The sequence below is a fragment of the Microcebus murinus genome, chromosome X (assembly GCF_040939455.1).
Source record: "Microcebus murinus isolate Inina chromosome X, M.murinus_Inina_mat1.0, whole genome shotgun sequence".
NCBI lineage: Eukaryota > Metazoa > Chordata > Mammalia > Primates > Cheirogaleidae > Microcebus > Microcebus murinus.
The window spans coordinates 90,364,627-90,378,363 of NC_134136.1; the positions used below are offsets into that span (position 1 = coordinate 90,364,627).

Consider the following 13,737-nt stretch of genomic DNA (forward strand, 5'->3'; position numbering starts at 1 on the left):
TTTTTGGCAATAGAAAGTAGTCCCAAGTCCACAGCAATTACATTATATGTATGGCTTTTCAAAAAGAGAGCCATAAACTTAAAACTAATTAGAAGCTCATCATATAGAGAAGTACAAACATGTTTCATGTATGTAAAAAGATTTCAGATACTATAAAATTCATCAAGATTCTTTATAAATATCATGGCCATGTTGCCTATGACACAGCCCATTTGATTGTTAGCCTTACCCTACCTAGTACTAAGGTATAGTATGGAGATTGTATTTTGGGTAAAATATTTTCTTGTTCTCCATGTGATTTATTTTAAGTCCTAAATCAATTGGCTGGGTCTAATTTGCACGACTATGTAAAATATACAGCCATATAACTGGATGAAACTAAAAGAAAATATAGTTGAATTTGACTAAGTATTATGATGGCTGATGTCCCAGAAAAACTCAAGAAGCAAAATAATGAGCATAATGCCATTGAGAAGTAAAAAATAAGGTTCCCCTCTTTTATGAGTTTTATCATGTTTAATAAATTACTGTACTTTGTAGTGCTGTCCTTGATGTTAGAAAGAATTAATTTACCTTTTACCACTCTTTTCACTGGCAAAATTAGACATAATTCAACTCCACTAACCATTTTAATATGACTCTGAAACATCATTATCTAGAAATGAGATTTCTGGGGCTTTGACAGGATGTAGTGCATTAAGAATTTTACCTAAATAAGATAGTTTTGATAGGGTTATTAAATGACTCATAAGAAAAGCTTAACATGGAAAGAATAAACCCACTCCGGGCTTGGCATTCAGTTTCTGTCTCTCCCCTCTTGGTTTTATCTTAATAAGAGAGGGGAAAAGCTTCCAGTAGCCCAAATCACTGTCACCAGCTTTACACGATGGCATTCAATGACGATATTTGCACGACCTAATGCTGATTGCATTAATTAGACTCCTAGGTTGCTTTGATTAAATCTCCTCATTGCATCTTATTCTTGATCAAAAATGTAAATGTGCACCTTTTCGATGCTCATTAATGCAAAAAAAAAGCTAAACATTTAAGAAGATGAAAATGGAAACTATGGATATTCTTGCTTTCCTCTGTCTCTAACAGCTACTGAAGGTGTTTAATAAATGGGCTGCTTAGGTGCTTCCTGACCACTTATTTCCTTTGTTATGTTTCCTATCAGAAAACTTAGTAAGGGTAACATAAACAGCCTGTCTATTCTGCTGTATACAATAGATTGAATTGCATGGAATGATGTGTATTGTGCTTCTTTTTCTTACTTTTCTTACTTCTTAGCTTCGATGTAATGATAAACTTTATTTGGCTTTGAAAAAATGTTTTGTTTTCTTCAATTATCACTTTGGTGTGAAACTACAAAAAAATATTTTGAAATTCCATCATGCTTAAGTCAAATTAGAAATCCTCATGCTGCCTTAGGGTATGGATTGGCAAACTTTTCCTATAAAAGGCCAGACAATAAATACTTAAGACTTTGAGAGCCAAACAATTTCTGTCACAACTACTCAATTTTGCTCTTTTGGCATGAAAACAGCCATAAACAATAGTAAGCAAATGAGTGTGGCTGTGGTCTGATAAAACTTGATTTATAAAAGCAGGCAAGGCCAAATTTGGCCCACAGGCTGTAGGTTGCTAATCCTAGATTTAAGGCATCAATATTTAAATGAGCGTTCTTCAGATTCATAGCATGAGAATTGCTCCACCAAGAAAGGGGCCTTATCTTCCAAGGTAATTGAGGCCCTGCCTAGGAATCCACCTGGTCCACCCTGTCTTAATCAATTCAGACTGCTATAACAAAGTACCATAGATTGGGTGGCTGATAAACAATAGAAATTTATTTCTCACAGTTTTGGAGGCTGAAAGTCTGAAATCAGAGTGCCAGCATGATTGGATTCTGGTGGGGGCTCTATTTGGATTACACACTGCTGACTTCTCCTGGTATCTTCACATGGTCCAAAAATTAAAAAAAAAATTCTCCAAGGTCCCTTTTATAAGGGCACTACTCCCTTTCATGAAGGTTCTACCCTCATGACCTAATTACCTCCCAAAGACTCCACCTCCTAATACTATCACATTTGAAGTTGGGATTCAACATAGGAATTTTAAAGGGACACAAACATCCAATCCATTGCACACTCAGAGTGTCGCCACAGCCCAAGCTTTCTTTACCAGAATGCTAAGATCCTACCATCCATGAATTACTGTTACTTTCACAAAATTTGACTCAGAAAAATTGGTCAAAAAATTAAAGAGAACCAGATTCTTTTCTGAACTGTTTTAGTTGGTGTCAGAACCCTTAGCTTTTATGCACAGTGATGAGATCATTGATGACATTGATTAATATTATTTTCTAGGGATAATAATTTTGCTTTCTCCATATTTTCTGAAATAAATTTCTCCAAGAATGCCTGTTTCTCCAAGTTTCTGAACCTGTTGATTTTCCTCTCTTCCTTCATACCTAACTCTCACCCCATGACTTGGATAGCATTATTGAAGGATTTAGTTTGGGGTATTTGTTTCTAAATAAGAGATAATAATTATCTGTTTCAAGAACTTAACATGACTTTCTTTTAGTGCTATCCAGTCTGCTTCTCTTCTAGATTAATGAAATCCCACTAATTTATTATGGGTACTGCCTGTCCACAAAGTATAGCCTCACTTACAGATGCAATACTAACTCTCATTCCTTTGATATATTAGTATCAGAGACCTGTACTCACAGGACAACATATTTGTATTACTTTAAGGAATATTTTCATGGATCATTATGATGATATACATTATTCAAAAATATACATTTTTATTAATTAAGAGACACAGACATTTGTTGGTGGTCATTGCTAATTAGCCCAGTGTTAAGAGTATTCAATGAAACAAATTTTGTGTGGTTCCAAAATACCGAGAAGACTAATAAGAGATATATATGATAAGACAGGTTATATTCTGTTTTTGGAATATGAGTTTACCATTTCCTTTTCTTTCTTTCTCCCTTTTCTTTAGCTGCTGATAGTAAGTGAATTTACAGGATGCGGAGCATATTTACCATCCCATCTTTCTTGGTGTAAAGGCATAGTTTGAGAATATTAGTAATGTCAGTAAGGGTCAAGGGTGTTTGCATACCATTTCTATGCACCTTTCCCCAAGGCTGAACCATTAGATAATGGAGAAGAGATTCTCTCTTCCTAGCCTTCAAATGACTGTTTGAAAGGACATGAGTGGATAGTGTGTGATTTGGACCCATGCATGCTGAAACATCTCCACAATATAATTCTGGCTCCCCCAAACTCTTCCCCCAAAGGTAAATGCCACATGTTCTGCTGATTACTGCTGCAGGGTGAAGAGTTGTTTTACCTCCAATCTGCAATCAGGTTCCTCAAGAACTCAGATAAGAGGTAGACAGCCCCTTATTAGAATGCATGTTGTGTTATAATCACTAAAGCAACACTGTGGGCCCCCTTTCATTCCTTAGCTGCATAAGCAAGTCATCAGAAAATGCTAACTTAGCAGGGATAGCAGGTAGCTACATTTCTTATTTCTGACATCTTAAGGAAGAACCAGGATCTACCACAAGCCTGGGATTGTGTTAAACTGATACGTTAGGTGACCTTGTCTCTAAGTTAACAGTGAATGTTAAAGCCTGAGTTTTCCATAAAGCAACTGCCCCGTATAACATCAAACCCAAAGCTAACTTCCCATATTAAGGCTAGAACAGATTTGAGATTCTGAAACTTTATTGCAGCACAGCCAGGGGCAAAACCAAAGTGCCACATAGACACTGGGGAGAATCAACCAAGCATATCTTTCCTTGTCTTTGACACCTTTATAACATAATTGGATTGAACAATATAAAATAAATAATACGAGGGTAAAGGTGAGGCTTAATAGGAGTATGTATGAGATAGAGTGGCAATCTTTATTTACAAAAGCTTAACTAATTATTATAGTGCAAAACAATTCAATTTAAACAAACAATCTTTGTGGAGTGGGTATAACATTACAATGTATCAGGAAAAAATGAAATTTGAGAAATTATAAATTTGACATGAAATAATAATATGGAATGTAGGTATGCACATTACCAGTGTTAAGAATAGAATAAAGATTATGTGACTTACACATAGCTTTTAAAAAAAATGAGAGATATATATTAATACATAATCTAAATGTTTCTATTACCTAATCGAATACCCAGATAGTCAATCATACAGAAACAAATTTAATACAAGGAAATATGTCATTTATTTGAAGTAGATTCTGTCCCTGGAGAGAGAAGGCAGTGTAAAATAAAATTCAGTCTGCATTTAAGCTTGTGTCTTGGTATTTACTTCCCCTTTAATATTCCATTAAATATAGAAGCAAAGATTAAGACAAAGAAAAACTATAGAACAACGTAACTATTCTCTTTTGATTTGGAATATCATGAGAAAATAAACCTATCTGTAAATAAACAGAAATGATGCATAGACAAATCACATGTGCCAAATTTGTACCCTACATTGAAAATGACAGTGAACTGGAAGTTACACAGGCATAGCTCCAGATAACCTTTTCTTTGGATATCAATTTCTCTATTTCCTTGGGTGTCCTTTTTATTCTTAAAGATTTTTAAGGATTGCTGTTTATTTTAGAATAGTGTATATCATCATAAACAAAATTATTGCCAACTTTTAATTACTATACATTAAAAAAGAATAAATACCAATAACCAAAAGCTCTGAAAAGGTATTATTGCACATAATCACTGTAATTGTGACATAAAATATATTTCTCCTCTAAGTTTAATATTTATCCTTGCTTACAAATAAGGATATTGATTTATTTTAAATTAATCTTTAGACATTTAATGATTCTTCTGTGATATGATAGACTCAGTGCTCTTTTTAAAGTTCTAATATTGGGAGAATCTATTTCATCATTTTCTATATATAAAAGTCAAAATAGAAAACCAGGAGACACCAGAGAACACTCAAGGGGAAAACTTTCTAAAAAGATATATATTTGCTGTGAAAATTTATATTGAGATATTTTTATTAAAGGTCATTATTTTCATATTATATGTCACTAATGTAATATTCCCTCAAGTCTCTCAATATACAACTTTAAATCATTCTCAGGCTCATAAGGGAGGATTGCAATTATGTTCTCTTGGTAATTTTGCTGCCCAATGCTCTGTATCTGGCTTCTCATGGCCTCTCCTATCCTAGGATTACTTCCTGAGGGGAGGGGGCCCTCACTGGCTTGCCAATGGTCCAAAGATATTTAACTTCTTCACCTCGGTTATTTCCAGCCACCATTACTACTCATACTTAGAGTTTCTTTACCTCCACAATTGATTAAATGATGGATCCTCTTCTTTTCTATTTCCTACTGAAATAAGCACACAGACTCCTCCCAAATAATTTTGTTAAGGACAATGCTTCTCACTCTAGGGAAATAAAAGGGAATGGGTGTCAAACACTGGAGAAGCTGCATTTTTTCCCTCAGGAAATCTTAAGAAAATCTCACAATTGCTGTATTTAGTGCATACTTATATGTACATTGTATTATTATATTTTCGGTAGCTCCTTCTTTGATTTTCACAAATCACACGTTTTACTCCTTACTCACACAAAACTCCAAAGCTTCTGGTAACTCTTATTCCCAAAGAGACACTGAACTGTTAAAAATCTTTTTCCAGTTACAACCTTCTGATCCCTTTGGACAAGTCCATACTTTGGGTGATGGGGAGGACTTTGAGGTTCTGCCATTCCCTTGTTCCACTCACTGGGGGAGCCAGTGAACAAACAGGATGCGATAGAAGCGAGGCTGGGCCCACAATAGCACCCTCTTGGATCTGAGAATTTGCTGTGTAGGCCTACTATAATCCCAAATAAAAATTGAGCTGCTAAAATTTTCCAAGTCAGAAAGTCCTTATGTTATACAATGGAGAACCTCCAGTTATTCTCTCTTAATAGCTCAGTCTTCCCAAATAATCTTGGTTTTGATGACTAATTTTTAGTAGTTAGTAACTATTTGATCATTGGCCTTCTTAAGCCTACATGGGGCACCTTTTCCAAGAACTGTTGCCTCCAAAATTCTCTGTGATCCTGATCATTAGGATGACTGCATTTGAAAAAAGTCACAAGAATTTACATAGTTTATTAAATAGAAAGAACTGTATTAAAGCTGTTTTCCATGTACACTGATCTTTACAACTTAATTTTTTTTTCTTTTGGCACTGAGGGAATTAACAAAAACTGGCCATCCTGAGATGGTCTCCATGGTACCTGGTAGAGTGACCAATCATGCCTGTTTGCTTGGGTCTGAAGGGTTCTGTGGATGTGAGACTTTGGGGCCAAAAATGGAAAGTTCACAGGCAAACCAGGAGAAGTTAGTTACCATTAGAGTAAGTTAAACAATGACCAGAAAATGTTCATGTGCTCAATATGTGGAGATGGTGCAAATGAGGACCAAAAATGTGAAAGAAAGGGTAAGAATGAATATGTATATGTATGTATGTATGTATATATATATATATATATATATATATATATATATTTCTAAATGAACACATGTTGCAGTAGTGGATAACTATTTGTTCTGAAACCACAGTCTTGTTTGACAAGGGAATACTGTTGAAGCCTCAGTTGAGCTCCAGATTATCAAGTGAAGCAACACTTTCCATGAACCTAAAGACTTTTGTGTAGAAGTCCCCAGGACAGTCGTCACTACCCCAAGTTGATTCATTATCATAGCAGGAAATTCCCAGAACAAATGGGAATGCCAGGGGTATACTTAAGGCTCCCACAAGGGAGAATACCTTTGTGAAAAGGTGTTCAGACTGGGAAAACACAAAAAAAAATCTCTGTTTTGATGAAGCATCAAGTTGGCTGGTGTAGATACAACATATTCAGAGAAAATGATAAAATATTTAAGGATTGTGAAAGTAAGTAGCTGCAAGGGAATTACTTTGTCAACATGAAGTATTTTAATGTTTATGTTGATGAATTTTAAAAATATTGTCCCATCATGTTATAGTTTTATAAGATTTTCACTACCAAAATTTCAGAGGGGGCTTCCTTCTGCCCAGAGCATCTGAGCAGAAAGTGATCATGTCATATCTGATTTCAAAAATGAATCAGTTTTATTTGACAATCTGCCATCACAGACTGGCTACTGTATTTGTTACCTTTTTCTGTAGAAAAATTGGCTTGTGGCTGGGCGTGGTGGCTCATGCCTGAAATCCTAGCACTCTGGGAGGCTGAGGCGGGAGGATTGCTTGAGCTCAGGAGATCGAGAACAGACTGAGCAAGAGCAAGACCCTATCTCCACTACAAAAAGAAAAAAATAGCCAGCCGTAGTGGTGCATACCTGTACTCCCAGCTACTTGGGAGGCTAAGGCAGGAGAATCACTTGAGCCCAGGAGTTTGAGGTTGTAGTGAGCTATGATGACATGATTGCACTCTAGCCATGGTGACAGAGCAAGACTCTGTCTCAAAAAATTTAAAAAAATAAAATAAAAAATGACTTGAGTTAGTATTATTTTGTACCAGAAAGAATAATTTCAACATAAAAAAATTCAACCAAGTCAAACTGTTCCATTGGCGTTTGGTTGAGTCTTTCTTTCTCTCCTGTAACCCTGCTCCTAATAGAACTGACTAGTTTATTTTGACCAAGGTATACACAGCTGCGTTTACTCAGACACCAACTCTATACTAAATCAGGGAGAAGGGTGAGAGGGAAATGTACATGGACCTCTTATGCCAGGGTGGGCAATAAAGTAACTCTTGTGCATGGCATTTCTGTAGGATTATCGAGTGAACATTTTTCTGAGACAACAATGGAATGATTCACGGTTGGCATACAGTGAGTACCCAGATGATTCCCTGGATTTGGATCCATCTATGCTAGACTCCATTTGGAAACCAGATTTGTTCTTTGCCAATGAGAAGGGTGCCAACTTCCACGATGTCACCACTGACAACAAATTGCTGCGGATTTCAAAAAATGGCAAAGTGCTCTACAGTATCAGGTAAGACTCCACTGGCTGCACAAGTTAACATCTCCATTTCTTTGCTGGCCTAGAACTGGCTGATTTTGCAGGTCAGGGTGTATATGAATATTTGGCTTTTGTGGTTTCTTGTTTATCATTCGAATCTTAAAGTTGGTGGAGAGTACCAGAGGTCCTTGCGGTTTCATAAGTGTGATTCTCTACAGCATAAATGTATTTGGTAGGATGGTGGGTGGGCAATGGTATTGCATAAATACCTGCACGAATGTGTTCTTGATTACCTCAATAAAGGAAATACAGGCCCTTCAGTTCAATAGTCATTGAGCATAATGTGTGAAACCTCATTTCAATAATTCTGCCATTCTGTAACATATAACCAACCATAGACACATAACAAAATTCCATGGCTCAGCATAGTCATTGACAACATACTTTTGTCTGGATGAGTGGAGATCTGGTTCTAATCTCAGTTGTGCTTCTAACTAAATATCTGACCTTGATCTTTTAACTTTTCTTGGGCTTAAGTTTGGAACAGTCAATTCCTCATATCTGTTTTTTCTTTTATATTCAAATAGTATCTTCTCCACAGTCTTTAACCACTTCGGTACGGCTCTCACCAGCCGCGAAACCTTGCCCACAGCTGGCACTCATAGTACGCACGATAGTTTGTGCTGTGCATTGATGATAAATCTGTTTTGCTCTTGTGTGATGAGTAAAGCTTTAAAGTACTGAAAGCTTGTTTTACTTTACAGACAGCTTTACTTGTAATGTAAATCAGAATAGGTAACATATACATATATGTTTTCATTACGTTATTTTTAAATGTTCACAATTTTATTTTGATAAATGAAAAATTAGAAAAATATCACGGCTCTTGGCTAAAGTCGCTGTGCTCGTTCATCTGTGGCCATCGACTATAGTCGACGCTGGTATTGAAGTGGTTAATCAAATCTTTATCTCCAGCTCAAAATAATTCCCCCTTTCTGAACTCTAATAGCAGTTTCTCTGTGACTCTGTAAGGCTTTTGTTTTTTCTTGCCTTATATTTTGGTTATTTCTGTATATGAGTATTGCATAAGGACATGGATTTCTGGAATAAAGACAAATCTAGAATCAAATCCAAGTTTTGCCACTTACTAAGTTACATAACCTATAACCCTCGGTTATCTTAATTGTAAAGTGGGAAACTCCGTATTTATCTCTGAATAGTCTTGTAAAAATGAATATTGTAGAGGTTAGCAAATATTTTCCGTAAAGGGCCAGACAGTATTTTTTTTTTAACTTTGCATATCAGATTACTTTTGTTGCAATTATTCAACTCTGTCATTATAGCTCGAAAGCAGATATAGATAATACACAAACAATTGGGCATGGTTGTGTTTCAATACTACTTTATTTACAAAACAGGTGGCAAACTAGATTTGGCTCTTTGGCTGTAGTTTGCCAACTCCTGATATAAAGGTATATAAAAATACTTGCTGCAGTATCCCACACAGAGTACATGTTCAATAAATAAAATGATAGCTATCTGTATTTTAAAACCAATGTTCTTTTTAAATAATAAGCTCTTTCAAGACAATATATTTGGATTTTGCCCTTTTTGTAACATCTGCCAAAGGGCTAGGACAGTGTACTATATATGAGAGATACTTAGTACACTGAATAAACTACTTGCATTTTAAAGGTCCTTTATAGAATCCCCCGTTTCTCTCCAATTTTATTGCCAAAAAAGTGGACAGCTAGTATCCTTGCAAATAATTTTTACAAGTTTGCAGACTCACCACCATCACAACCTCATTTAACAACTCTATCTACAATTTAATTCTGTACTGTATATTCCATTCTTATACTTAGTAATTTCACAGCTTGCTGATGGCCAACAGCCCCATGTCTTTTAGAATGAAAAAAGCTGCTCATTTGTAAAAAGTGGCAAAGTCACTGTTTGCAAAGAGAACCAGGAAACTTCCCCCAATGCCCATTTTGTTTTTAAGGAAACACAGAATATTCTCCATGGTAATGCATTTGGGTAATACAAAATGTAATATTGGGCATGACCTAAGTTGATGGGAGCTGATGAAATGGGACATATGTAGAGCGTGGTGCTGGGAAGGAGAGTTATAAAAAGCAGCACAGGGTATCAGCTGCTTCAGCTAATCCTCTAGGCCTTGAGTGGTGTTTGCTCTAATAAATACCTGGCATTGTGCATTGCTGAAATAAAACCAGGTGGTTGTTGCTGTTGTTGTTTTCTTGCTGTTCTATGAAGTTCTTTAAATTCTATAATTGTGAAAGATGTAATGCTCCCCAGACCTAGATCCAAAGGACTTCTTGTATCTCAAGTATAGCACATTGCGGACCCTGAAATTCCCGAACAATTGTTTTGGATGGGACGGAGTTTGTAAATATGGTAGGCTGGTTTCTTCATTGTGAGTATTCCCTGAAATTAGAGGGAAAATCCTTGATAAAGGAGAACTGGAGATGATGTCACTTTAAGGAAACATAGGCTCTTGGCAGATTTGAATTTCAGGAATCAGTTATTTCCCTTAGAAGAGTTTTAAATAAGCCAGACACTGTGCTGAGCCTAGAGATTCATAGTTGAGTAAGATGTGGTCCCTGCCTTTGAATGGCTCCAGACTAACAAGTCAGGTAGACACATGATAAATTGAGTAATAGGAATAAGTAGAGAACAAGAAAAAAATTGGCTCCAACTTTGTAAATGAATCGTGTGACCCAAATAGTGTCAAAATTTGAGGGTCAGCACCCACACTGCTATTTGAGTCACTGGACTCAATTTAACATGAGACCAAGGAGTAATTAGTGCTAATATATGCTCAGCTGTAGGTTTGACTTAAATTTAAGGCCAAGGGGTCTACAGTTGTCCATGTCTTAAAGGTGCTGAAAAGTTCCTGCTGAAGTTTCATTAGGAAGGAATTTCCCTGCACACTCAGGTTTCCAATGCAAACACCCCTGGAAGAGAGAACTCACTGGCCTAAATTCATACTAAACTGTAAAAAGCTAATATTAATTTCTGACAGTAGATTTGATGTCTATGAAACATAGTAAGAATGAGCATACTGGATCCTAAGAGGAGAAATGGGATAAGATGAAGAATGTTTGGGAAAGATACAAGGAAGGTTCTAGAAGTACAAAAGACAAACTCATAAATTGCCTCCACTCTACATAGTAATTAAGTAACTATTTAATTACTTAAGCATTTAATCCACATTTTAAAAGGTAATAGTCTGTAGTAATGTTTTAATTTGCATTTTTCTGAAACCTAAAGAAAATACTGATAGTATTTCATCTGGGAAAGAGTCCATGCTTTTCTCAGCTTTGTAGGATTAGAGGGAGAATTAACTCTCCATAGACACCAAAGCCAAAGCTTTGATAGTCAAATTAAACACCAAAAGAACTATACAGTCCATTGATTTCATAACAAACAAGACTATCCTCCCAATATTTTATATATCTGTATTCCATAAGAATGGGGGTCTAAAAAGAAAGAGGGAGTAGTATACCAGAAAATCCTCAAGTGTCCTCTTGATTCAAACACTTGGGATACTTGAATAAAATTCAAACAAATCATTTAAATACGAAGGAAAGATCTTATCTCAGTGTTAACAAATCTCTCTTCAGTGATGCAGGACACAGCTTTTGCTGATTAAATAATGTCAAATCTATTTCTGTCCCTTTTTATTCAAAATTCTTCTTTAATATTATCTTTTCTAATATGTTTACCTTACTCTATTTTTTCTGAGTTTTTTCTTGACCCACCCATTAGTTATTGATCATCCCTAACCAAAGTATGAACAAGGACACATGTCTTGCTTTGTATACCCTCTGCAGAGAGAGTCAAATTCTAAATTCAAATTACTTACAAAGGCTTGAATCCATAGTGGAAAAATGAGATGAGCCTTGAATGTTGCATGTATTATTGTTCAAGCAATATTAGTTGAATTTAATATAATGCATTGGAGTAAAGGTCAGGACATCATGGAGTATGGCGGGCAAGAGGAAAGAAAAAAGAAGGTAAGCATTTTTAGAGATGAACAGCTTCTCTCATGTGTCCCCAATGCCTTTGCTGATATTTGTTTTCTTCCTTTAAATCTCATTGTTTCTGAGAATTTTCTATCAAAATCTGACTTTTATAGAAGCATAATGTTTTTTAACAAAGATATCTTGTAAAATATCTAATCCAACACCCTTGATTTACCAATGAGGAAATGACTTCTTTCAGAAGTTAGAGGAGCCAAAATAATGGAGCCCATAAATAGGAAAGCTAGAACAAGAATCAAAGCTCTTGGCTACTTTTTCAGTGCTGTCATCTCCTACTCTACATTAATGCCGCATTTACTTCAAATTAAGTCCAAAGACATAAACGAATAATTCCAAGACATATAATTTTTAAATCAACCTTTTTGGGAGGGCCTGTTAGAGGAAAAGGTAAAATTAAAGATGAGAACTTGTGTCTTCAGTTTTACAAATATCTTAGAAGACTGTTTAAATTCAAGGTGAAACAATTGACTTTCAAACAGGAAGATCTATTTGATAATTTTATATAGCATATGTAGCTTACATAGCATATCTACCTTTTGAAAAGTTTTACTATACCAGGATTAAAGGGCTGAAGAGACCCATTAAAGTCAGTAAGTCAACTCTCTGCCTTTAAGCAATCTGCTGAGAACTCATTGTATTTTTAAAGACCTTCAGAGAAAGAGATTTTAAATTCTCTCTTTGGATCTTGTAATAATAATGTTATGCTAACATTGTAAAGAAATTCTTTGCAGTATAACTTAAATCACCTGTGCTGAAATTTAAATTAGTCACTTTTTTCCTCCATCTGTTAACATGATAAACAAATGGCCACCATTTTTCAAAGGATGGAGGGATTACCTCACTGTTCTTGCTTGCAAACATTTTTGCCTTACCAGAGTTAGTGGACATATGTTTGGTCACTAACACTATGCTGCTGGTTTAATTTTATTAATTTAAAGAACACCATGATGTTCTTCATCTTGTAATTTGTGGTTTGTTGTAGTTTGGGGCCCCTACTCTGGACTTTATGGTGTTGAATATTGATTGTCCCAGTTACTTATGATAGTAGACGTGGACTTTAGGGTCAAACACATTTGATTCTCTGGCCCCAGCACCATTACCTCTGTAATTAAGGAGAATTTATTATTTCTCTAATCTTCTCAGCTTTGATAAGGAGATAATTTGGTTATGAGCATTAGTAGAATGCAATATATATTATATGGATAGGTACTTAAAAGTGGCATTATCATGCACTCTAGAGCTCTTGGTATTTCCTTTAAATTTAATGATTGTTCTTTCTGTTTCAGCCTCTAAGACAAATAGTAAACTGACCAAGATAGATTCTTACAACCTCAAAACTTAAAGGCTGGGACAGACACACTCTTTGAGTGTGTCCATATATAGCAGGAGTTCTTAACCTGAGGGCTAGTTGAAAACTCCAGGGGTTCTTGAACTTTCCTAAAATTGTATGCATATTTTGTGTATTAGGGCATTTAAGATCTTGTTTGTTTGTTTAGAGGAAAAGGTCCTTGTCTTTATTAAGGAGGCTGTGGCCCTCCAACTGGTAACAGCTTTGCTTCCAGATTTATTGCATACCTCCAGAATGAGTATGCCTGAGGTGAAATTGTTAAAGAAATACTGTTTGCCTTCAGTGTCTTATTTGACTGACCAGGTACTCAGGGGTCTTATGCTACATTCCAATTG

The 13,737-nt window shown here is 35.6% G+C and overlaps 1 protein-coding gene across 1 annotated transcript in view; it reads left to right on the top strand.

Annotated features, from left to right (window-relative positions):
- GLRA2 (glycine receptor alpha 2) overlaps window positions 1–13,737 on the top strand; it is a 193,856-nt gene that overhangs the window by 39,357 nt on the left and 140,762 nt on the right. The window contains exon 4 of the mRNA XM_012784787.3: window positions 7,800–8,023. Coding sequence (XP_012640241.1) covers window positions 7,800–8,023 — 224 coding nt within the window. The remainder of the gene's footprint in view (window positions 1–7,799; window positions 8,024–13,737) is intronic.